Genomic DNA, 26,576 nt, shown 5'->3' with positions numbered 1-26,576 from the left:
CTCGCGGTAAATTGTCCTTTGTCTAATTACCAGCTGACTAATTGTTTCATCGGGTGAAAATAATGGGACGGCGTCACGCGCGCGAACGCGTTATGGCACGCACCGCGGCCGCGATAGCCTTCGCGTTCTGCCCGAATCTCGCCTGTCGCGGTCGCGTTATTAATTCACCCTTTACGCGCAACGATTCTTCAACCTATGATAATTCGCGTCAAGTTCGAACGCGACTGGGAAAAAAAATTACTGTACGCGCAAGGCGATTTCATTATTTCGAGCCGTGATCGACGAGTGTTGCGGATGAATGGAGATGTAGGATTTGAACGTGGTAGAATTCCTGACTAATGTTTGTTATTAGGAAATAGAAGGTAGAATAGAGATCCTAACAAAGTTCCTTCGATTCTTCGCGTAAAAAGGGAGATCGGAGAAACTTTGATTCCTTCTATGAAACATCTTCTTCGACTAGTATACGACGAGTACAAATTCAGGATTTATTTAATCGCTATCGCACGCTTCACACGGAATGTTGAATCAGCCCGCGGAAGCATCGAATATTAAATATTAACGCGTAAATACAATCACAATATGGAACTGGTGTCTCAGCCGGACATTTAATTCTCCATTTATTTTCTCCGAGCGCGCACTAAGAAAGCATCAAAGTCGCGAGGAAAATATTTCGTCGGAAAGATTGGTACGTCACGTGTAATTGAACGAGAGTAGCGTGAAATGCTTACTCAAAAACGACCAAAAATGATAAGCCGCTCTCGATGCACGAACCACGAAAGCCTTCTCTACCTTTCAACTTTATTCGGATCTACAACATCTGATGGCCGATTATTTCCACGATTTCCGTATCGTCCGACGATACGATCGCACAATTACATTCTACTAACCCGCTTAAAAGGGAACAGAGCCCGCGGGGCGATTAGGTTCGCGATTTTCGTGTCCTACCGCGATACGATCGCGTTGTTCGAGTCGCGTGCAACTTTGTCGTTCGTTCGCCAGAAAAGAGTGTACACAGAAAGGAGCGAGAAAAAGGGAAAAGAGGATCCTAATATGAACAAGAATGTCGAGGGTATATAATTTTCAAATTTTCGTGTGCAGTTTCTGTATGAAATTGTTTCGTGCAATGAAACAGAGCCGATAAGTGTAGCGTTAATTTCTAGAATATCAAATTATATTATTTTGCAAGTGATCCTATTAGAGTTAATTAATTTCTTGGATTTATTTCACCCCTCGGAATTCGGAAGATCGAGCACGACGAACTGTACCGAAAATAACTATCTACTTAAATCGAGAGAGATGTAACGATATTCCACGCTGATCGAATTAAAAGTTATTAAACGGACAATAATTGATCCATTAATAGCGTCTGGCTGGAATCATTACTAATGGTAATTAGGCCGATATAGAAATTGATTGCAGCGATCGGCGCAGCTGTACGCTACTAAATAATACATCTCGAGCCCGTGGCCAATGACGCGTGACAAACCCTCATTACAATGTAACGGTTGTGGCCGATTGCCGTGCAAACGGTGCCCTGCATTCGCCTCGATGCACTTTATCTCCCACGCGTGCACACGATGCACCGTTCGCGCGAAACGGCCCCCCCGCCATCCCTTTTTCGGGGGAGAAAAAGTCCAAAGTGAACCAACACTCTCGTAGGCTCCTTCGTTCCTAAATGCGGGCCAGATTTGTTTATTTCTTTACTTCAGAGGAAGTTTAGTTTAGTTAAATATTATCGAACCTGTTCGATTCCATGTTTTGAAGCTTGCTTCTATTAAGAAGGGTACCGCTACGTGTCCACATTTTAACCCTTTGCATTCGAGGCTTCGTTTTCCAGTATCTATCAGCAACTCGAGATGCATTCTTAGCATTCTATTGTCGCGAATGCTAAGCTTCGATTGACTCGGTTCAGAATTTTATTGAACCCCTCCCTTTGACGAGACATATAAAATATAGCGAACATCGAAATACTACGCGTAATAATACAACGCGTTATCGTTAGCACACTCTATAGCCTATTTTGATCTTTGTATCCCGACCTTTCGTAAAGTACATTTTGGTACTTATCCGATTGCAACCGCGTTATCGAAACTCGGCTCTATGAACCCAAGCGGATCGCGTTATTTATAAATAACGAAACGCCTGGTCATCGGCTGCCCCCGAGTCAAATAAATTCGAAAATCCCCGCTGGCCAGGACGAAATAAACCAAGCGGGGGGCGGGAGGGGGGGTGGAAAGAGAAAGAGAAAAATTGATGGAAGCACCGGGTCGTCGAGCGATATTTTTCCACCGCGGATAAAAACGGCAGTACTTATGGGAGATTTATGCGAACTCTGGTCCTCCTGGCGCTCATTTCGACTCTCCTACACCGCGGTACCAGTTTGTAAGCGTATGACACGCCACCCCCTGGCCCTCCATTCTCGCGCGGGCATGTCAATTGAGCGGGAACGTGGTCCACGATTGGGTAACACGAGGTCGCCTCGCTGTATTCAGCTTCGATTATTGGTTCACCATGGGGTTGGTGGGCGGAGGCATTTGCAGATCGTTTCCTCTTTCCCGTGGCCGTTCCCGTGCCTCCGCTAAAGCTGCAGGACCAAAACGAGCTCCCAATTAACCAACAATCCGAAACAATTTGGTCGCTCAGATCCTATCTGCGCTTTCGGCTCCGCCTGGGCCCCCCTTAAGCTCCGTTCACACTGCTCGACGAGTTCTCGACGCTTCGAGTCCTGAATCCTCTTAACCCTATGCACTCGAGAGGTGACTCTCGGTCACCGCTAGCTTTGAATCAGTAAATCGACCAACAATAATATTCTTTTGGGTCTAACCCTTTGCACTCGAGACCTTTCTTTCTGGTATCTAGCAGCAACTCGAATGCTAAGCTTAGATTGACTCGCAAACTAATTTGAGATTTTACTTACCTTTACTGCACCGACAATCATTTTATTGACCTAAAACCTAGTGATGATCGAGAGTCGCCTCTCGGGTGCGAAGGGTTAATTTCTTTGGAACCTGAAGTGCTGACAAAATGATTCTCGACGAGGTAAAAGTGACCCGATTCAGCTTAGCATTCGTGACGATAGAATGCTCGATTGCAAAGGGTAAATGTTGAGGTGTTGGGATTGTCTCGTCATTGGAACCATCGAGCAATAACGGAGTCCACGTATATCAAACATCCTTTTCAAGGATTACTTTCGATATGAATCTGATTGTGTGACTGGTAGTTCCAGTATGGAACTCCAGAGGATGAAGATCTTCTCTTGTAACCCAAGAGAAGATGTCCTCGGCACTCTTCGGAATCCAGAAAAAAATCGAGCTTCCACGATCGATTCCAGGTTCTACCGTGAGATTACAGATTGTAAGCTCGATTCCACGTAACAAGGACTAAGGAGGAAGAGATTCGAGTGGGCAGAGTCGAGCACGTACTTCTGTGCAGGCCTCCTAGATAGACCTTTGGCGTTCTCTTTGCACTCTTATCACCCTAATGCGCATACTTATTACACTGTTGCTCGCGCATATCGTTTCACGCTCCACCGACCACTTTACCCTGGACCCACCTTCGCTTTGCAGCCATTTCGGATGTTTCATTTATCTGGCAATCGGGAATCTTGGTTTGTTCGTTGCGTTGTTTATTGTTTCGCGATAGGGGGGACACCACGTAACGAAAGTACACAGACTTGAAACTTCGTAAATATCGAGCCCCACAAATTACACGCTCGAACTTTATTATACTCATAGAATGATTGCTGCACCCGAAGGGTGAACGGTAATGGCGCCGAGATTATATCGATTTAAAGGTTATAATGGGGTTCTAAACACTGTACGAGCTGGTTCTGTTAACACTTTTACTCGTCACATTTGCTAAATTGCCGTCGGTACAAATTGTGAAGCGATACCGAGGGACCAATGCTCTGTCAATTTTTAAACGACGCCATTGCTATACAGTATGTCCCACAGAAGTGGGTGATTTTGTAAGAAAAACTGAACCGAAACTGTGGAATGGAAGTTCCGTGCGCGCCTATTGGTTTTCGAGAAAATAACCGTCATTGAACCCGTTTGGGGCACGTGAATACTTTCCCACAAATGTATCCGTGTTATTAACGATCGTATTCGATCCCTCTTTCTTTTGTTTCGCTAAAGAAGGATCGATTTATATTTAGGAGAGGAGAGACGGTCTCTTTTCCAGCACGAAAATTATCGAGTATTTTGTATTCGACAGTTTGCTGTTCGGAGAGACGGGATCTCTGCTCCGCCTAATTGGATGGAAAGAAATTAGAGATAATGTGGTTCGCGTACGACGGCGGGCAATAAACTATGCAAAAGTAGGAGGCGTCCCTCCCCTCTGGAGGTTCCCCTGAAGCGGCACGATTCATTCGAAGAGGTTATGGTCGATTCGAGTTCCACGGAACGATCTTATCCCCCCCCCTCGTCGAAAGAACAGGAATTATCATAACGTTACTGCCAATTTCGAGCGAGATGGCGAAGCGATCGACGAGGAGGAGAGAGAAGATACGACTCATCGAACGAAGGAGGGGGGGGGGGGACACTTTCGCTCTAGGCACCCGGTATATAGATCGTTCGTACGCGATGTGGCCCCAATGGCGTGGCGTTCTGGCAGATAATTATCACTAACCATCAGCTATTTGCGAGGAATGGCTGATAATTGCTACGTTGTTGGGCCTCCGCCGACCGATAACCCGCCTAGGACTCCTTTTAGACGAGCTCCTCGCAGTCACTGCAATCTCTTGGGCCCCTCCAGTGGATCTTCGTCCTTTTGCTCCTTTTTACAGCTCGGCTCCTCGCTCGATTTTCCTTCGCGCGCTGAATCTTATCTGCGCGCTGGACTGGCTCGGAGAAGCTTCTATTTTGCAACATTACAGTTTGTTTTCTCTTGGAGGATTTGCTTCGAAAGGACTCGCTTGTAAAAATTCGCGGAAAAAAGAAAAGAAATGGCGCCGAATGAGAACATTTAAAGGGCGAGACCTTGGGAGTTGAGGGGTCCAGGGGAAAACATATCTTGCTGGAGGTCTTTGAATCACAACTACATTTCTTAACCGTTTGCACTCGAGAGGTAACTCTCAGTCACCGCTGGTTTTACTTTATGTTTAATTTCTTTGGTACTCGAAGTGTCAATAAAGTGTTTGTCGTTGAGGCATAGGTGACCTAATTTTCAAATCTCAAATTAAAGATCTCATTTCCGAAGTCAATCTAAGCATAGCATTCGTGACAATAGGATGCTAAGAGACATCTCGAGTTGCTGATAGATACCAGAAAAAAAGACCTCGAGTGCAAAGGGTTGAGAATGTTAATTTCAGTTGTTTCTTAGGAACCTTTCGTGGGAAGTTGGTTCCGCTTCACAGGACCGAAATATTAGGTTATCCCGGAAATTTCTTTCGTGACTTGCACTCAGTTGCTTTGTGTGGCAGTGTTTATATAAAGAAAGAACCTAATTTCTTAGATGTTAATGTTGTAACAGTAATGGAGCAAAATGACAATAGACATAAAATATCATACATGTATTACTTATTAATGAAATTTTGGGACAACCTAATACTACTCCACCTCAGGGTCTCCTTAAACTACAATAGAGCGATCTAGCTGAGGGGCCCCTTGGGTCAAGGTCACCTCTAAGAGTCAACCACTATTAAATATAACATTGAAAATTTTGTTTATTCAATTTCTCGTAGAACTCGAAGGTGCTCTTCGTAATAACTATTGCCCTCTACGAGCTGAACACCCTATAGCGCAGAGACACGCAACGTTAACGCGCGTGTACACTCGCGAGCCACTGGTTGGATAACTCTCTTATTGCCCTGTAAATCGTAATGTTACACCAGCAATTTAATAAGCCGGCCGCGTTCACTTATCCCCGCTGACGAGCGCTGGCTCACATAATAATGTTAATGGTAGCGAGTATATCTTCTGGGACAGCTTGGAGAAGCCGGCCAGAGTTGCGCGCGTGTGCGTTTATGCCGGTGATACGAGGCCTCGGTGTTCGTTCTAGGACCGTCGAGACTTGCCCAATATTTCCCTACTCGAATATTCGTCCACGGCTATCGAAATGTTCTACGAGCACAGAGCTCAGCCCTTCCTCTATTTTCCAATTCTAAATTCTCCAATTCTAAATTAATAATTCTCTCTTTTCGGAATTAATTCCAAGGAAACTAAACATGCAAGGGTTGCCGATGGTAAAAGACGTATTAAATTATTAGAGGTACAAAATAACGGAGAACGTCGCGGCAAGGATTATAAATTATAACGCATTCGATCAAGATGTACAGACCCTGGACAAGCATTCGCGATAAAACACGATCGGATGGGCGCGTATGCACGGTCACGTAGCAGCGACGAATACTTCCACGCGTCCATTATCGATAGATCGGACGCGCGTGTAGTTCAGTATCCGGCCAGAAGTCACTGGAAGTCCCCTGATTCTATTCTCAGACCGATCCACTCGATCTACGTCGCGTTGGCGAGCGATCTTGCACGTTGTTTCGATCGCTGATCGGCTTTTAATAACTATTCTCAAACAAGACCGGAACCAACATACATTCACTCGATCGTAAATTTATAGAATTTTTAGAAATCTAGAAATCAAACCCCGTGAAAAGGATTGCTCGTGCGAAAAGAAGTCGAAAAGTCCTTTACCGTTTTGCGATCCGATGATTGGTCACTTAGATACGAGCAATTAAATTCCATCGGGGTGACTCACGGCGTGCGCCATTTTATGTCTCGGTCAGCTGATTACCCGCTGCGTGACCGTTCGCGCGCGCGCATACTTTAATTGCTTGTATCTCGACAACGAAACCTCGGATCGCAAAATGGAACAGGACTTTTCGATTCGTATTTTCACGAAGAATCGATCTGGATGGGTCTCGTATTCTTGACGACACTCTTTACGGGATTATTTTATATTTAGTATCTACCTAGAATTTTATCAACACTGATTCTGCCTGGAGTATGTGCTTTTCTGCCACCTGAGCCTGATAGAGTCAACAAGCCCATCGCATATCTCAGCCACGATGCCGCAGACGAATTTCCATGTTTCAGGAACACCTCGATCAGCGACCAACGCTCCAATAAAACGAAACAAGGCGCTATCGACGAGGAATCCAAGAGTTCCTCGGTAATGTTCCAACTCTTTCTCGGTCTTCGCGAGTGCTCGGTGTACTGTATGCTCGGCCGTAATTACGCTGGTCGACTATTCATTAAACTGATTACACATTCTCCCCCTTCGTCCCGCCCCCCCCCCCGCCCCCCGATTCTCGTTGCCCGTTCCTGTTTCCATTCCTTCTGGAGAACTTATCGCCGCTGTTCGCGTAAACTCGACCGATCCACGATCGTTCCGCGACCATAACCGGCCCCCATGCGCACGCTAGATGCGCTCCTATCCATCGATTTAATGCCGAATACGGTTGCGGGGATTTTTATGGGACACCCGTTGATTCGAGGGAACGTTCCTCTTGATGAGGGATCGCGGAACACCGTTTCAACGTTCCAGGATATTATTACCGCGAGGGGGAGGGAGACGAGGGTGTGCTCCTTTCTTTTTCAGGGTGGTTGCCACTCGAACATTCGCGAGTGTGGAGTCGTAGGTCAGCGAGTCATCCATGGTTCTTTTTATTTCGCTCTCTCGCGCAACGAGTTTCACCTAAAGGTGGGAGTAGGTCTTCGTAGACAATTACTCTCAGCGATACGAATTAGGTTTCCTTTCGCGGAGATTAATATTGCACGTTGCGCAACCCGAAGGAAACGCGGAAATATTAATAAACTAGATCATTCGCTTCAAAGTAATGGGACTAGTTTAGCAATATAAATCTGCCTACACTGGCAAGCTTGAAACGATCTCTTAAACAAATTGGGACAAATGGAAACGACCGGCGCGTGTCTGCGTCGTGAAAAGGTAGCCGAAGGTGTTGAATCGCCAGGGGAATATCTATAAAAGGGGCAAATTCACGCGGAATGAGATTAAATCCGTAGAGGAGGAAGCTGTTTAAACCTAAGCGTTCTTCTCGATAACTATGCAGAGTCAAATATGCGAGGAGCTGGCACTGGAATCCAGACATGCTTAGCACCGGAATGTGGAATTCGATGATCGTTCTCCTGCCCGGAAGGCATTCATGCAAACGCGCCACTGGATCTGTTAAACGATCTAATTCACTTGATTTCTAATTGAACAAAAAAATGTATAATCGATATAGTCGATTTCAATAGCCACGACTATCTCGTTCCATGGGAGATCGGGCAGTAAATGGAGCAACAACTCAAACTTGGCGCAAAGTTGACCGTGTTGCAAATCTTTAGATATACTCTTTTATAGCGGGCACGGTTCTTATCTTTGACAAAAATTGAGAACATAGTCTCATTTATCTTTTTGAAGAAACAACTCTCTAAAATAGTACCATTTCAAAACCAACCGAATATAGATTATTTTACGATTATCTATAGAAAGACCGAGCATTACCCGCATGGCCAAACATTCAAACAACAAGAAAAAAGGATGGAAACGGCAGGGGAATATCTTAGTTCCATCGTCAACGATTTCCTCCTCGAAATGGACTCGTTCCACGGCTGCCAGCGTCGTCCAACCGCACCCTGGAAATTCTGAGGCGACGTTTCGTCGCGATAATCGCGCGTTTCGAGTCAATTAGAACGCGAGCAGCATTACAGGGCCATTAAACGTCCATTAGCCACGATCCGGCATTCAATTACGTCCAACGTCGTCCACGGTAACTCACGGCTTTATGTAACCCCATAAGCGGTTTTAGTAGCGACCGTTCCGGGCCGAGTTTATGTTAATTTATGGGAACGATCGGTAGTACCAGCAGACGTCACCGTAAACTAAAGTCGATCAGCTGCGGCGCCCTTCGCGCCTGCAGCCGGGTGCATTTTTATTGCACCTCGTTGCACGCTTGATCCTACGCCTCGAGTCGACTCTGTGGCTCGCGCGAAACCGGTGCCGTAACACAATCAAATGAAAGTCGGCTCCACGGGTGAAACTAAACTCCTTCCGCGATTGTTTCCCGATCGCTAGCCGAACGAAGAGTAGGCGTGCAAGAAGATGGCGCGAAACGAATAGTTTCTTGATGGAGGGATACGTACCACGGTCGAAACGAATCTTAATAAGTGAATGGCTGGATAGAATTTTTTTTTTCAGATTTACTATGCTTTGAGAACTGTAACACTACGTTTCGAAGAAGTTGTAGACACAGTACAGCGTGAAATATTTATCTTCTGACGGTCCGGTGAGGATTCCTTCGATGGACCCATCGAAAGAAACCTAAAAACTTGTTCAAATGAGCTCGACATTTTTAATAAAAATTAACTTTCTTGTAGTTCAACAGGGATTAATTTCTAAAGAGCTCCACTGTTTAACGTCTCCAAAGTGCTGTCAGCCCGTAACGATCAAAACTGGCTAGAAAACTCCACGTTTCTCGGAAGCTACAATTCCGCGGAGATCTCAATGGATCCATCTGTGAACCTAAGAAATCAGAGCGAGGTACGGTTCCCAGAAGGCAACGAGAGCGATCGCCGCGAATTAAGCGATCGAAGAGACGGTCCGTCTTCCGATCGATCGGAAAAGAAATCGAGCACAAAGTGGGTAGGTGTCCTGCAATTTTCCCCTCGGCAGGTCACTCGGAATCGTAGAATCGAACGAGTCGAATTACACGCTGAAAACGATCCTCGGATGGGAACGGGGGTATATATCCTCTGCAACTAGCCGATCGTCGAGAGACTCGTACGACGCCGGACGTCGGCTAAAGAGCGGGGAAAAGGAAAGCCTGGAACCGGCGCGTAACGCCTAATAACCGAGTATCATCCGTACGGGAGGGATTTCTACGATTCCAGATCTCGATCCGCGGATCTGTCTAATGTGGCCCAGCCACGCGAACCTATCATAACCCCGGGCCAACCTCGGCCAACTAACCACATGTTTGCCCAGCTAACCTCTTCTCTCCCCTCGATTTCCCTCGGATTTGCATTTCTACCCGTGCAGCGGCTCCGTTCCCGCGAGAGCAACGATCTCCTCGTCCTCTACCCTCCTGCCCCCGCTGTCTTGGCGTGGAATCGATTTTTCAAGGGTCGTGCACGCCTCCGGTGCCCCTGGAAACGAAATCGTGAATTTTTTGGGGGGGTTACCGAGAATCCACGAATTTTTCTTCCAAAGAGCTTTGTAAGAGGAGCTTCGGAATTTTCGTTTTCGACGGCAATTGCGATGGCGCGGACACGGTTGTTCTCGAAGCGTCGCGGGAGAAACTGTGGCGGAAGAAGAATGGGCCACGAAAACGGGCAGGCGGGCCTAGAGGGGAGACAACGGAGAACAGAGGAGGCGGTGGAAGGCGATGCGTGTGGGTTCAGCACGGGGGTGTCGGGTTACCAATGAAATAGTGGTACCATTTTGTTTACAATATTGTCGGGGGTGTATCCGACCGGGAGGGGGATACGCCGGGGTAGGGTCGGGCCCCGAGTCGTATCCGGACACCTCCACGGCTCGTTGTTTCAGGGCCGAACACCTTGTGACTTGTCCACGCGGAGAGTCATGCGTACAAGGTCCCACCGGGCCCGGCAAGAGTTATCTCTTTCTCTCCTCGGGGCCCTGCTGCCCTCCGCCGGGAGAGATCCCTCTCGATTGGACTGATTCTTACACGCGCGACCAGCGACGAGCCTAAATTGCGAATTCCGTCGCGTTCCACACCGACAAAGCAGCGCGAGTCAAACGAGCTTGTTCCACGCCGCTGGATGACAGATTTATGGCATTAGATGGGACACGCGAATTTGTGTTTTCGGGCGAGTTCGATTCCTCGATGACCAGACCGGGACTCGGAGGAGAGAGGGAGCACGGTTTCGGACCACGCGTTTCTTGACATTGCGGAGGTACACGGAGAGATTGAGAGAAACTATTCGATTATGCGGCTTAACGAGGCGGGTATAGTATGTAGAGGTTTTCGTTGTCAGCAGTTGACATGCTGTGCGACGGAAGTATCGTAAGCGTTAAGAAAATAGCGGTGTTCAGTAAATCCTATGACCAATAACATTGCTACTAGAAATATTCCAATCTGAAATGCTACCAACCACTAATCGCAATGCTTTCCAACTCACTCGATCCTCCCCTGTTCTCCTCCCCATCTTCGATAAAACTTTTCCGACTCTAAAACAAAACCATCTCCCCTCGTTGCGTCCAAGTCTGATTCTCGATACCCCGGGGGCCCCAATCGGCACATCCGAAGATCGATTTCCAAGGGAGGCGCCAACGGGAATCCTGCAGCTCCGATGCAGCAGGAAGCGCCGAGGAAAATTGCAGACGGCCGCGATTTCCACGGGTCGGCGTTAAGATTCGCCTATCGATCTCGCCGCGAGAGTTCTCGCCTCTAATCATATCGTTGCTAACGTCTTCCTCGGTGTTGCCCAACGTACCGTGAAAGACGATTCCGAGTGACTTTGAAACCGAGCGGATCGCTTGACCCCGTGCCTCCGCCTCGTCTGGATTCCTCTGTCCGCCGAGCTTCCTCGAACCGGCAGCTTTTGCATCGCGAGAAAACTCGAGGGAGCCCCGCGATCGAGCTCGCCTAGAATTCGCCTCGGCTATCGGCTTAATCGGCGAATTAAACGATCCCCGACACTCGGGAGGCGTTAACTGACAACGACTTTCCACGCCGCGGTGTAATTGTAGGACGCTCCGGCGGAGGCATGCATCGAGCGGAGACGGGGAACATTTTATACGAGTAATAGCTGATTAATGGCAACGCGGTATGCTGATTTATTTGGACGGGCGCTCGAGCGAGCGGCTAAGGATAATTTTAGCTTGCGAGATTGCTCGGCGAGTAAGGAGTAGAAATTTCAAGAGCGATCGGTATGACGACAGATGTTCGTTTGAATATCGCACGAGAAGGAGCAGAGATGGGCGAAACCCTAGGCTTCGAATAAATTTGAAGTTTGCCGGTGTGTTTGTCGCGTTTTCATCTTTGGAAAATGTTTAAAAGAGGAAACGAGACAAACATGTAGGCAAATTTCAGATTTATTCGAAGCCTAGGGTTTCGCCCATCTCTGAGAAGGAGTCACTCGAGTTTGAGAAAAGTTAATATAGAGAATTTATTGGGTACCTGGTACTTGGTTATTTTATCAAGGGCGCAGCTGGAATGAAAACGAAGCTCGGACCTACGATTCCTATCTACTATAAAATTTCGGTAAAATCGTACGAACAAGTCCAGCGTGGCTTTCTCGACGAAAAATATTGGATCTACCGAGGAAAAGAATATCCCAAGCGACAGGACACACGATCCACGAATCACGGCGACCGTGGACGCGTATTTCCGATCGGTCCGGCCAATAAGTCACCGGTTGAGTTAGAGCCGTTGTTTGCATTTGAATAACACGCGAAGCGACACGACCTTTTTCCACGAATGTGTGCCACAAAATAAATCCACGGACGCGGAGGTGAAACGGGGCCCGGGACCACCGCGCTGACCAGGTAACGACGCTCGTAAAGTCCAAATTAAAGTTGGATTAAGCGGCCAGAACGGAATTCACCGATCGATCCTCGCCTACCCCGTGAGATTCGACTTTCTCCTTTTCCAGCAGTGCACGATCGTAAATCGTCCGTCGACGACTCGACGAAATCGTTTTCCATCGGGCAGCCGACCAGGAACGAGTCAAAAATCATGGAGGTCTTGTTACACGAAACCGAGCGCGGGCTGATGTCATCGTTCCGAAAGGCCTACTGGCTTGTCCAGGCTTTCAACAAAGCTCCGAATCGAAGCTTGTACCAACCTGAAGCTGAGTTCGTGACCTCTACGATATCGCATCGAACGCGAGAAGCAAAACCAACCCCAAGGATGGTATAATTAACGTAGGTTGCAACGAGTTGAAACGAGTTGAATAAATTAATGGAAAAACGACGTAAATATTTGCTTCCTCGACTATCCGCCTAATCGCTATGCTAAACGCTCCAACTGTCAAGAGGCATTACCTGACACCGACTTTCCATTAGACATGTAATTCCACCACACCCGACCAGAAGCATGATTCGACGAGGAAGTGCTCGGCTGCGTCCATCTAGCTGAATATCAAATATGCATTTTTCAGTTATGTTGCTTTATTTATCAGGAGCTTCGTACCTGCAACTACTTCAGCCTGGTGTACGCTCTCTACATCGGTTTCTTAATGTACATATTCGCTCTGAATCGTCTATCTCCTCTGCTACCTATCTCCGCGGAATTCCTTTTCCTATACAGTGTGTCCTTACCAATCAACAGAAATGTATAACACAGTGCTGAACAGGTTCGAACCTAAAGATTTGAACTGTAGACTCTCAGCGTCACGGTGGTGCACTTTAACACAATTATAATTGTTACTCGATGCTGTCGTTTATGTAACTATATGACTAATGTGTTGTAAAACAATCTACTCAAGAACTCGGGCCCACTTTAGCACGTTGACTGTCCGACTAATGCTCTTGAAAGTTTCCACCGTGATCAAGTTTTCTTTCCAAACTATTTATTCTGGTATTTAGTTTTATATCCTCGTCGAAGTTTAAGAATTTCGTTCAAATTTATTTTCCTTGATACTTATCATTCGGAATTAATATTGTTTGGTCTTCAGTGAGAAGCACTGTCAAGGTAAATTATTTCAGAGACGTGACCTAGGATGACTTCCACCTAGGATTCTTTCAGGAATAATTCAAACACAGTTATCCCGCCAAAAGTGGTATAAAAATGTTCACAGTCGCGAGTGACGTTCAGCCTAACATCTCCGTAGTATCTCCGGCGTGATTCGAATGAAGTCCCTCCGTCTAAAGCCCCCCCCCCCCCCTCTGGTCCATGCATACGAACAAATCGTTTAATCCGAGCTGGTGCCCGATCGAGGTAATGACGGCCATAAACTGCAGCTACAGAAGGGCGCACGGAACGGAGAAAGCCCAAGGCTCCTGGGCCCGAGCGGAATTGGGCCTGACAGACGAAATGGGCCCCGTAGACCCGGGCCACGTATACCACGCTCTCTCTCTCTCTCTCTCTCTCTCTCTCTCTCTCTCTCTCTCTCTCTTCATCCCACGTCGTTCTCCTCCTCCTCTTCCTCTTCTTCTTCCACCACCCTCGTGTTCGTCGGTGCGTGTCTCTTCTTCGAGCGTTTCTCTTCCACTCGTTCCACGACGGACGTGCAACTCGGATGCCGCGAGCCTGGGATCCCAGATGGAGCGGATCCGGTTCCAGGAATCGAGCGTGTAAAACATCGGTTAAAGTCGTGCTTTCCGAGCCCGGAATCGACGGGAAAACAATGCCCCGACAGATCCTAAAGTGTTTGACAAATGTTCCGTGCGTGTTGCGCCGCAATCGCGCGCGGGGCTACCTCGACGCTGCGGGGCCAGGTGAATCTCTTCCCTGGAAAAATCTCGTCCCTCGGAGGCTGCCGAGAATTGCACGATCGCGGAATTTTGTTCTTAACCACTTTTCGTCTGGAAGTATTTAGCTGTTTTGAGATATTCACCGCGGAAGATCGATGTTTCGGTCGGTACCTCAAACTACCCTCAACTTCGGGCGCTGTTTGCGAGGGCTGGGTTAAGTTTGACGCGATACTTAATGACACCTTTTGTACGTAAAATTTTGTGCCGGATATTTTCTTTTCTATTCATTTTTCTGATTTCATTCAATTAGCCTTGTTTAGGTCTCATTTTGTCTAACCACGAGCAGTCTCCTGGTATACAGACTTTCTTACAGCTTTGATTATTCGAAGATAGGCCTCGTCCAGATCTTCCACATCTCCGCGCGTACATTAATCGCGTATAAATTTAAGAACAATCCCGATTTGCGATTGTTCGCAGCCACCCACCGCTCCCGTCAGCGACGACGAGCGGCCGAGCGATCGTTCCAAGGATCTATTCGTCGAAACGGTTTCCAAGGAACGAATTTATCGATCCCGTGGCGAAATTATTGGAATTACGGACCCGTCCACGTCGCGATACAGCCGTTAGCGGCCATTAACGGGGCGCATTCGCGAGGCGGTTTTAGTCCCTGGTTCGCCTAATTACGATCGTCCGCGGTAAATAAGCGTTCGTGGCACGTGAAAACGGCACGTAACACTTTTAGGGCCGCGGGAGAGAGATTCCGTTCGGATTACCTCGGTCGTCAGAGAAATACTCGGACGCTGGCATTAAGCTCGAAGCCGAGGGACGCGGAATCGTCAATTACCCGTGCATCGAGCACTTCCTGGACGAGCGACGTGGCTCGCCGGAGACCTGGCGTGTCCGAACTTCTTCATTCCCCGCCAGTACGGCCACTTATCCTCCCTAATTTACGTGCGTCGTTCTCTCCTCCGAAAAACACCTTTCCGTGCCGCTAAACGCGCACCGTCCACGATCCCTGCTGGATTTGAATGGCAATGAAACCAAAAGCCAGGCGTTTCCGTCGCCGGATAAAACTGTCCGAGCATTTCTGGTGGACGGGCCTCGCTGTTTCGCGGATTCGTTTCGTAGATAAATAAAGTTTCGTCAGCTTTCCGATATTTTCGACTAATTGGTTGTTTTCGGTTTGCTTCGAGGGTTCGATACGCGTAAATTCCCATCGTTTAAGAGTCCCACGACTCCATGGTCAGCCAACCATCAACAGCGGGGATATATTAAACGATATCGATTCCCGCAGGTGTACATGCGATTCTGCTCGCGGCCAGCGGCACTGAAACCGTTTCTATGACTCTTGTTGCGTCGAGATATTCCACGCTGCGAAACGGAGGTAATGATACGGTATTCTACTCAATCATATCGACTCTGCGATGAGTTCCGTAATGGGCCCGCTGTACGCCAACCGGTTTCCACGATCCTCCTCCTCACGGTTCCAGCGATCCTCCAAAATAGAGTTAATGATATAGCATTTCATGCAGTCGTATTAATTCCGGCTGGACGCTGAATTTCATTAGCCAGCGCTGGCGTCGATCCGTGCCCTACGGCCAGGAACGCCGCTGGGAATTCTCGGAAATTCCTAATACGACCACGTACATTAATATCGCAATGATCACTCGCCATGTTAACGATCATCGTCGAGTTTATGCGTAAGGAATTATCGCGAGGATTCGGATTAATTATCAAGTGTGCAGAACGAGAAATAGAGGCGTAGTAAAAATGTAGACGACTCCGAGGCATCACAAAACCTCGATTCATTGATATCGTTATTTCTGCACATTTATTGTTATCCGTTTCGTAGGACCCATTCCTTAGGTACAAAGGAACCGAAAAATCCCTTGTCACTTTACCAACTTGAAATACGATCGACTCCCAAATACAAAGTGCAACAATCGCGGATCAGTCGAATTAAGAAAAAACGCGCGTCCACCTTCCAAAAATCCCACTCTTCCCTCCGTTTCTCAGCTTAACCAATTTCCGAGGAGACTGACGTTATCAAGCGCAATGAAAATATCCATCAGCCGAGGTTTTCATGCGGCTAAACATTGTACCCGTGTACTCGCGCGTCGTTGAGTACCGGTTATGACGAACAACCAGCATGGCGGGGGTACCTGGAGGATCTCGTTCCATCCAGAGGGGCCCGAGAAGTTCTTTCTCTGTCTCGCTCTCGCCGTCCTGTTCTCTCTTTCTCGAAGGAAGTAACAGTATCCGAGTGGATGGATTCCGTGCGAGGTGTGCAGGGACCGTGTGGATTGTGTGCAGAATGAACGCAAACTGTGAGGGTAATTTGCAACACCGGCAATTTACATAATTAGCAGTTCTGAACACCGCGGCCCTCGACGACCCCCACCCTTCGTGTTCTCCCTTCCATGGAGCGCCTTTCCTTTTCCTTCGTCTGCTCTTCCCTTGGCTGGCTCGCCTCCCAACCGAACGCTGGCTATCGTTTAGAGAGAGGTGTCCTTATCGGAGGACGAGGGACGTGGTAGTGCAACAGCATTGTTCCTAAGTATCCTTATCGAACGAGGTGCCGATCATTGTTCCTGGCTCGAGGTCGGGGGGTCTTCTCGTGGCAGAGATGGGCAAAACCCTAGGCATCGAATAAATCTGAAGTTTGCCGATACGTTTGTCTCGTTTCATTCTTTGAAAAATGTTCAAGAGCGAACTTCAAATTTATTCGAACCCTACGGTTTTGCCCGTCTCTGTCTCGAGGAGGATATCGCGCCAAAGTCGTCTCCTATTTTAGCATATTCCACGAATCAAAGACGAGATTTTTTCTCCTGAAAATAGTCCTCGCTTCCGATCACCAGAAATCTCGACCGGTTCTGGCGTCGAGGTCTCGGATTGCCCAATGCCGGACGATGAAACCGAAAACGAACCTACGGTCGAGCTTAGAACGCCTAAGCAAATTTAGTACTGTGCTTCGTTTCTCTAATTAAGCCCGACAGCTGACCAGGCACGTCTCAAAACTCACGGCTCCACAACTCTTCGTGTCGCAAGACTCGTTAAGTATCGGATACACGGATCGAAACGTTCCTCCGTGGCAGGGAATCCGGTAGGGCGGGGCGTCGTCGACCTGTTACCTTTTAAAATCGGAACATCGTTGGTTTCAACGGGGAACGAGATTACCCGCGCGATAAGGTGGATCGATACGAACGGAACGGCGCCGCTAATTGCCAGATCACCGGGTAATAATCGATTAAGGACGCCACGCCCAGGAATACATTAATGAGCCCCTGCCGTGGTTTCAACTGGAAAATGAACTTACGAGCTGACAACAGGCGAAGCCCGATGAACAATGCGATCTATTAATTGGGGATTTGACGTGCTCCACCCTCTCCTCTCCTCCCTTCTCTCCCCACCCCCCTCTCCCCCTACTGGGCTTAATTATCGACCCTCGGTCAACGTTCCAATTAACGCGCTTAATTATCGCCCCGCGAACGATTCCTCCGTTCCCCGTTCCCCTTTTACCACGGTAATTCCGATCGTCGCGATTAATCGAACTCTTCAATTTATCGATGATCGTCGGGCGTACTCGTCGCCCACTGACGTTTAATTATTTTTACAGTGGACGCTTCACGTGAAACGTTTAATGGCGTACTTAAACAGAGTAGGCAGTCAAATTGCATCGTAATCGAGTCGTCGTTGGAAATTAATTGCGAGGGTATTCGCGCGAAGCCTGACTTTACCTTCTACAGGGTGGCGGTGCGTGTCTTCGAGATTAAGAATATTTATTTGGACGAAGAATTTTGTTTCTTAGTTACAAGTTATGGCTGCCAGCGGGACCAAAGCGATCGTTGGACCACACACTCGTTAAATACGTGAAAGTTTACATGAAAGAACGACAGATAAATGGGAACTGTGATAGAAATGATTATTAGAAGTCTGCCAAAGTTTATGGAATTCGCCAACGAAGGCGATTCCGAGAGGAATACACGGGGTTCGAGTAAAAATAACGACTCTCCTCGTTGTATCTGTTGTTTGGGGCACGAAAGCAGACGCGGGTTAATTACGGGGGCAGCCAGCCGTGGCTGGCGTAATTATTCGTCCCGAAAGCGGCGATTATAAAGCGATTATCGACAAGGATCGAGCCCGGTTGCCTGGGAATGGGAGAGCCAGGGACTCACGAAAGGACACTTCCGTGGAAACGATTTGTCAGCGGGGGCCCTTAAACGCGTGCCAATAATCACGGGCCCGCGACGACGGATTCGCTTGCGGAGAATTTACATAGCGATTATTGAAAACTCGAGGCGTGGAGGGGAGAAGGACGCGTTGAATCCTCGGATTTCGAGTGGACGTCAATTAGCAAGGGACGTCGCAGCCTTCGTTTTCGTTGCGCCAGGCTCACGCCGACCCGCCAATTACCGCCAGCACTGCTCGATCTTTTATCATTACGATTAATCGCGCTCCAACCTCTTTCACCCAGGATCCTCGAGATCCGTAATTTCCCGTTTCAAGCTCGAATTCCGTCCGAGAGACGATGCATCGCGTTATGTTTCGGAATTTAAACTTGTCTGGTAACGTCTCGCTGGTAAATACGTTTTCGGTTCGAGTTTTAAACGCCGTCAGGGGATGTGACGGTGTTTGTGGCTACAGTACGGGCTTAGCATCCTCGAGGTACCCGAGCTAGAGAGGGGCCAACGGGTGTCCCAATAGATGACAAGTAAGAGATACTGCAAACAGTATTAAAACAATGCCGGAGTCACGCAATACGATGATAAGGAGAATGGAAATAAGCTAGTAATAAGTAAGCGATAGTGCAATAACTTTATATTGAGTTGTCGGAAAAGTCGTGACGGATTTCTGCAACAGGTGGCACTAGTCACCTAATCACTTACTTTTGGCAGTACTAGAGTCAGTTGCAACCACGTGACTGCTGTCATTCGACAACTAAGAACTCTAGCTTCCTACTAAACAAAAGACTGATCGATTCGGTTGAATTTTCATATAATTGCCATATTCTATTGTTTTACTTCCATAAAGGGAAGAACGCGAGTCAACCTTGCGAAAAGTTGCATAAAGTTTACGGTGAGAATGCTTTACAAGAACATCAGTGCCAACGATGGTTCACGAATTTCGGTGCTGGTGATTTTAATCTCAGCGATGCTCCTCGGTCAGGGAGACCCATCGCGGGGTAATGATGACAAAATCAAAGCAATAATTAAAAAATTACCGGAGCTTGGATGGGATTTGTTACCATAGCCACCATATTCGTCAGATCTTGCGCCATCGGACTTCCATTTGTTTCGCGCTCTTCAAGCTTCTTTGCGCGATATAACGTTCGATTCCGACGAGGCTGTTAATCAGCGCCTTAGTCAGTTTTTCGCCGATAAAGACAGGTCCTTCTATGAACGAGGAATTATGAAACTCGCTGAACGGTGGCGAAAGGTTATCGAACAAAACGGACTATATATCAGTGATTGATCTTTGTCCTTTGTATAAATAAATAACATTTGAAAAATCAAGAAAAAATACGTCATGACTTTCTCGACAATCCAGTATAATAAGTTACGCACTTTAAATAAATGAATGAATGAATAAACGAGTTCTAAAGGAGGATGTGCCACTAGCGCCGCCCAGGTAGCGCGTTTGGCGCTGGGGAACATCGCGTATTATGTTTCGCATGCCATAGCCTCCGAGTGGAGAAGTGTCGAGAGCCTTAGATAATTAAGAAACGACTAAAACGATTGTATTCTGTTGCAGTTGTTACTCCCGATGGTTATCTATAGATTCGTATATCTGGCATTACTTGAAACAAGGAATGTTGAGATACGTTTGGCACCTCCGAAAGGTCGAGATATTCTCAGCGATTCTCACTTTCTACTAGTTGGTCGAAACAAACGATAATTCGTTTAGTTCCACAAACAACACGCGCGATTCTTTCTCCTTTTCCCCATTCGAACTTAGTCAAACTTACCGATCCGCGACTGGTTTCGTCGATACAGCCTGTAAGCTGAAAGGCATGGTCGGCAATTTAAAATAGAATCCGCATACGGCGTTACTCTCGCACCTGTACAAGGTGCAAATACATTGTTCAGCGCATCCAGGCCCACGTGGGATTCGCTGTACAAAACAGAATATCGACCGCGATTGTCCAAGTGTCGCGCGCCGTCCCTGATCAAAGGCTGGTGAATGAAACGCACACGTGTATCGTGAAGAGATGATATAATTTATTTCGCTATATCGTTAGAACACGAACCGAATCTTCCGATGACCGTGCAACGCTACGCCTTTGCACGTCGAATAAAATCACAATTCTTTTATGTACAATGTATTTACAAACGGACCCCTGAACGCGGGATGGCGGTCGTTCGCCAAGATTCCGGGAGCACGATCGATCCAACGGAACACGTACTCCCTTTTCAGCTCCCTTCTTCCACTCAAACTTTCCCCGGTCTCCTGGAGGAACAGAAGTATACCGCGTCATTCGTCGAGGAGACCGGGGAACGACGATGGAAACGACGACACCTCGGGGAACGATCGTCTCCCGACGCCTTAGCCAAGGCATCCCTCTAACGTTCTATCGATACAATAATTTAAATCGTCGGTACATTTCGGAGACATCGATCGACAAAGGGGGAATACTGGTCGCTTCGTGGGACAACGACGTTTAAATACAATCGCAAGTACAACTCGAGTTTTACACTGGGATTCTTCTCGCTATGGGTACGAAGTTTGGCACTCGCTTTCAGCGTCTTTCTCGTCTCTAACGCGCAGTGAAATTCTCACCCAAACTTTGGACGCGCGTAGAACTCGTCGAAGTAAGCAAATAAGTGATCGACAAACGTGGATACGGAAATGAACGATCGTAATGAGTGAAATCGCACTATGAACTTCGAGGGAGTGCGGTTTCACCCCTTGAAATTCAATTTTCGGTGCTAAAAAATCGTCCAGACAAACCTAAAAAGACACCTCGATACAAATAAAATTATTCCTCGGACCCAAATAAAATATTGTTCGTTTCTAGACTCACTTTTACCATCTCCCTTTTTATGCATCGACGAGTACCGTACCTGGCCAAAAGTTGGACGACAAATTTCCGCACGCCTTGTATACACGCGCCCATACACTCTACCTCGTCTCTCATGCTTGCTCGTTGTGATCGCGCGCCTCTGTCAAACTATTTACACGGACTGGAACGAAAGGGATCCTTCGTCCTTTCTAAGGGAGGCGCGGGACGGCTGATCCGCCACGGATCACAGTCTACGATTCTTTTCGATATTTATATACACGGGGGACTGTTCTACGGCAAGATGCGCGCAGGCGCGTCGACGTTGATCGACGGGGGTGGACACCACCCCTAATCTTCGAGCTTCAGGGGGAGCAGAGCTGGGCAAAATTTTATTCGAATACTTGATCTGTTCCATCATCTGTTTCTCGTTCGTCCTTTATTCTCTCTATGGAATTTTGTATCTAAACGAGAATTTTGATTTGAGATTTTGCCCATCTCTGCAAGGGAGAGCCTTGCGAAATCGGGTGCATTCGTCGATTTTAATGCAATCGTGCCCATCTCCGGTAAATTTATATTATTTATTATTCCTGTAGAGGGCCAGCGTGGTGGTCGTAACGATCACCTGCTAATTGTTTGATATTACCAGCTCGTCGATGTTAAGCATTTATGTATTCGAATATGGATAATATATGCTAAACGTATGCAGAGTTATATACACTCTCGCTAAATGAAACGTTAATATGATTATATTAAATTATGAAGTGCATTCCGCGTACATTTTGCATGTGTTTCCCATACGATACAATCACCAGGGGCGGGGATCTTGTATCCCGAAAACTGCACGCTTGTGTCTTACTTTCCCTAAATTTCTTTCCACCCCTGTCAAATGTCGTAAATATTCGAAATATCTGATTAATACCACGAAGGTTTGATACCAACGAATGCACTCGATCCGCCGCAACTCTCGTACGAACTGGAAGGAAAAGAAAGTACACCAAAAATGTCCTACATTTTCCCCCGAGAGATGTTTCGGTGTCTTTTTTTTGTGGATCGATTGAGGAACTATGGTGAAAAAGAATGAAGATGAAATGAACGTACTGGGAGAAGATCGCGATTCCATCGAGGAAAGCGCGAATGGAAAAGCAGGGGTTGGACTGGTCGTCGAGTTCCTTTCAAACACTCGGGGCACCCCGACGTCGCCATTTCCGCCGGAAACCCGACCGTTTAGCTTCGCCGAGCCCCGAGGAACAATGCTTCCATTACCCGTGCTTCGAGGTCTTCGAAACCTCGAAACTTCCGTCGATTCTCCAAAAGAAACTCGAACTCGCGAAGAGAAATGAACAGAAATCATATCCAGACATCAAATTTCAAATGATCGATCCAAAGACGAAAAAATTGTTTATCTTGGGAGACTTCAGGTCTACTTTCGCCTCGTGTAATTGTTCTCGTGTATTTGTCGTCTGTTATTTGAATAAAATTACGACCTTCCCTGCTTCGAGGACACTTGAGCAGCAACAAGGACCTCCTAGTTTCTCGTTAGTTTTCGACGCGAGGAACACGGAAGCGGATACGGGGGATAGTCAGTCTTGCCAACAGGAGATCCGCACGATCTCGTCGAAGGATTCGTAATCCTTCTTCTAGGGTTCACTTATTTCTAATCAACTCAACTCTCCTTCAACCAGTCTCAGTCTACGCCATCCAAGTATCTTTTACTCTCACTCTTTAACCTACTTCGGCGTTAACCCTCCATTGCATGAATTCTATTCTCTTTAATTAAACAAAAAAAAAAAAAAAAAAAAAATTATCCCTTGGCTCTTTATACGTCTACAAATTGATCAACGAAACTGACATCTACGTGGATTCTCTACGAGTTATGCAATAGAGGCTTAAGATCCTCGGAATTTCCCGCAACTCCAACGATTCTCCCATCGATATTTCCGCCATTAGGGAGCTTGCACTTTCGCGAACTCGCACGATTTTTACAGAAAAATTCATGTTATCTCGAGGAGAAGTCCGTCCCTCCCACTCGATGCTCCTCGACTCCGTAATTCGCACTGAGCACAGTCTTTGAAATTCGCGATTCAATACCCAGCGATTCCGCTCGAAGTACGTTCCTTTCTCGGAACTACCCTCCAGGGAATCCCGGGTCTCGCCGTCCGCGCGATCTTTGGAAAACTGTAGTAAACTAATCTCCGACCCGGCAATTCCTCCTTGGGAGACCAGTCGAGACAATTCCTGATTCGCAAACTCCATTTAGAAGCGTTCCATCTCGGAGTTGTTGCTCGACAAGTCCATCCTGAAATTGCTCGACAAATCCATCTCGATATTGCTTCGCAATTCCAGTCTGGAATTGCCTCACCGATGCGACTCGGTTCCTCGACCTTCCCCGAACGGTCCTCCCGTGGGTGTCAGCCCCATTTCCCCGTGTGATTCAATTTCAGGTCCACGTTTGGAACGATCGACGATTCCAGGTCTTTGCTCATGGGTTCGACCTGGAAATTCCTCGAATTTCGTTGTGATTCCACTTGGACTCCAGAGTCCTTCAGGATTCGACTGGAGGAGCTGGTGAGACGTTCTCGAGGACGTTCCTCGTCGGTCAGACGGAACTCCTGACGCCTTAGTCCAGGCAGAGGACGTCTAGCTACGCCTCGGACCCGCTCGAACACTCTTCGGCCTCGGGATCGATGTGCTCTTCCTCCTCCTCCTCCTCGTGGTGATAGTCACCGGTCTCCTGCTGCCACTTGCTCACGTGATGGGTGTTTTTGTTGTTCGCGTTGTTGTTCCCGTTCCCCCCGCCGCCCCCGCCGCCCCCGCCGCCCGATTGCTGCTGCGCCTTCGCCTCCTCCTCCTGCTGCATCCGTTTGTGCTTCGTTCGACGATTTTGGAACCAGACCTTCACCTGCAACAGAAAACAATTCCATCCTGGTTAATATCTAACAAACTAAACGGTAAATTGAACCCATATTTCAGACAGATGTGTACCAAGATGTAAATGTTGAGTTTTCATAATTACGAGAAGATCTGATCTCTCGTCATTTTTGACCAAACCACTTCAAACAAAATATAGTCGAAATTGATTTTAACCCAGGCTAAGGGTATCAGTCCATCGGTGTAGGTAAACCTAATCGTCCCCCCGTGTTCGTTCCATTACCCAGCGAATCGGTCTCGGAGTCTCTCTTATAAACAGCGTCCAACCCCATCGCGAAACGATCCGTCGCATCATCCCCGCACGAAGCCTAATCCGGGGTCTTGTCAAAACCACGTCGGATCCGATGTTAGCCAAACATCCGTGCCCTCCGTTCCGCTTTTCCCACCCCCTTCGGGCCGCCACAATGCCGATTTCACGCGTTGATAGTTCGAAAATGGGAGCCCTTTCAACCCTTCTCTCGCGAAGAAGCGCGAAGAGAATGTGTATCTAACAGTCAATTCGGGGACAATGCTTCGACTCCGGCTTTCGGGGTCGCGTCGGGGGTCGCTTCATCCCTTCTTTTTTTTCTCTCCTCCTCGTGGCGGGGTTCCGCGTCACCGACACGAACCATTGTAACCGGATACACCACGTTTAGGGATGGTTCCCCGATACACTGGGGCGGCTTATAACTAGTTGCCACTTAATTTGGCAAGCCTCGCGGAGGTCGAGGGTCGAGCCACCCCTTACGACACTGGAAGGATCGATAGCCGAACGAAATGACGCGCGCCGAACCGTTTACGCTTTATTGCAGAGCGATTTGTCGCGGGCTCGTTCCGGACCGCGGAGGAATTCGATATCAAACTATGCTATGTTTACCTGACCTTACAGAGCTTTTGGAAAGAGGCTTCGCAATTCTGCTTTTTAACAACGATATCGTTACAATTGAAAGCGCGCAAGATTGAGGAATATACAGGGTGTCCCGTAACTGGTGGTGAACAAGCGAGTATAGGGTGATTCTAGGTGAAAAATTGAATCGAAAATGTACAATAAAATTTTGTCATACGACGCTTCATTTTCGAAAAAAAAAAAACCAGCGCTTCCAATGATTCGTAAATTAGACGAATTCTGAAAATCTGTTCATCGATCCATCGACAACGTTTACGAACAAAAATGAAAGTGATCTAAAAAATGAAATCCGTCGAACTGAAGCTGGTCCAACACAAATTTTCAAACCTTCTACATTTTCGATTCAATTTTTCACATAGAATCACCCCCTCCCCCCTTCCCCCACCCCCCCCCCACTCGCTCGTACCACCAGTTACGGGACACCCTGTATACTCTTGTTCGAAGTGGTATCTTTTCACCCTCTCCCAACCTCCAGAGGGAAGAAAGAAACGAACGAGCATCGTGGAAGGAGCTCGGATGATTTCTCGCGTTCGGTTATGATCATTGCGCGTTAGTTTCGGATCCAAGTCGCGCGCTCCATAAAAAGTGAGACAACACGGCTTTCTCACGGGTTCCACGGTGGCGAAAATTGGGCGCGCACGGCGATAAAAGCGGACGATCGTTCGCTCGGCGGTCGAATAAAATCGCGAGCTGCGGTGCTTGTCGCGGCATAAATCGTCCAAGCTGCTGGAAGCTTTTATGCGATTTTTACAACGCGCCCCCGTAAAATACTGGCGTCGATGGAGCGCGGCTCCAACGGGGCTGACGGAGGGTAAACTCGGTTAAACCGAGTGTAAATCCAGCTGGCTGTGGAGTGTGTAAATCCAACACCGAGGAGGGCTGGCCCCGTGGCGAGACAGAGAAGTCGGGTAGGGTTGCGACGAAAGGGGGTTGGAAGCGTCATGCTGATCCCAGGGAACGAGCCACGTACAGAACGTGGAAAGGGGTGGCCTTTCCGCGTGCGTGAAGATCCGCCAATCGGGTTTCAGGACCGCCCGCGGTCTCCATGGCAACCCTCGGGGACAGGGGGTGATTACGAAATGGGGGTAACTCGATTAAACGTACGACGAGGGCCCTGCTGGGAGCGTTTGAAGCGAACCGTGGTGGGGACGGATTCCAGGGGGATGAAGCTTCAAGCGCCGTTAACGGGGGTGCTCTCTATTTGCCCTCTTAATCATCCGTTAAGTGCCACAATCCTCGAAAAGTTCCACCGGGTACACGACCCGCCTTGTTCGCCGTGAAATTTCGTCCGTTATCGTTCGCCCGCGCCATTAATTCCGCGCCTAATTGCTCGCGTCGTCCGACGTACAACCTCGTTTCCAGACGGAGACTGTTAGAACTGGAAGGTAGGTTTCTTTGAAACACATGTGTTCGAATTCGGAACAGGCC

The 26,576-nt window shown here is 47.8% G+C and overlaps 1 protein-coding gene across 1 annotated transcript; it reads right to left on the bottom strand.

The window, feature by feature from the left end:
• Window positions 1–23,630: 23,630 nt before the first annotated feature.
• LOC128893397 (homeotic protein empty spiracles-like) lies at window positions 23,631–24,233 on the bottom strand (the record flags this gene model as incomplete). The annotated part of the gene is made up of 1 exon (XM_054154311.1): window positions 23,631–24,233. A coding segment is annotated over one exon (258 nt), but the record flags the coding sequence as incomplete, so codon positions are not given.
• Between the last annotated feature and the right edge of the window lie 2,343 nt (window positions 24,234–26,576).

The sequence above is a fragment of the Hylaeus anthracinus genome, unplaced genomic scaffold, assembly GCF_026225885.1.
Source record: "Hylaeus anthracinus isolate JK02 unplaced genomic scaffold, UHH_iyHylAnth1.0_haploid 27429, whole genome shotgun sequence".
Lineage (NCBI taxonomy): Eukaryota > Metazoa > Arthropoda > Insecta > Hymenoptera > Colletidae > Hylaeus > Hylaeus anthracinus.
The sequence above is the reverse complement of the archived record's forward strand: the minus strand, read 5'-3'. Positions and strand labels throughout refer to the sequence as shown.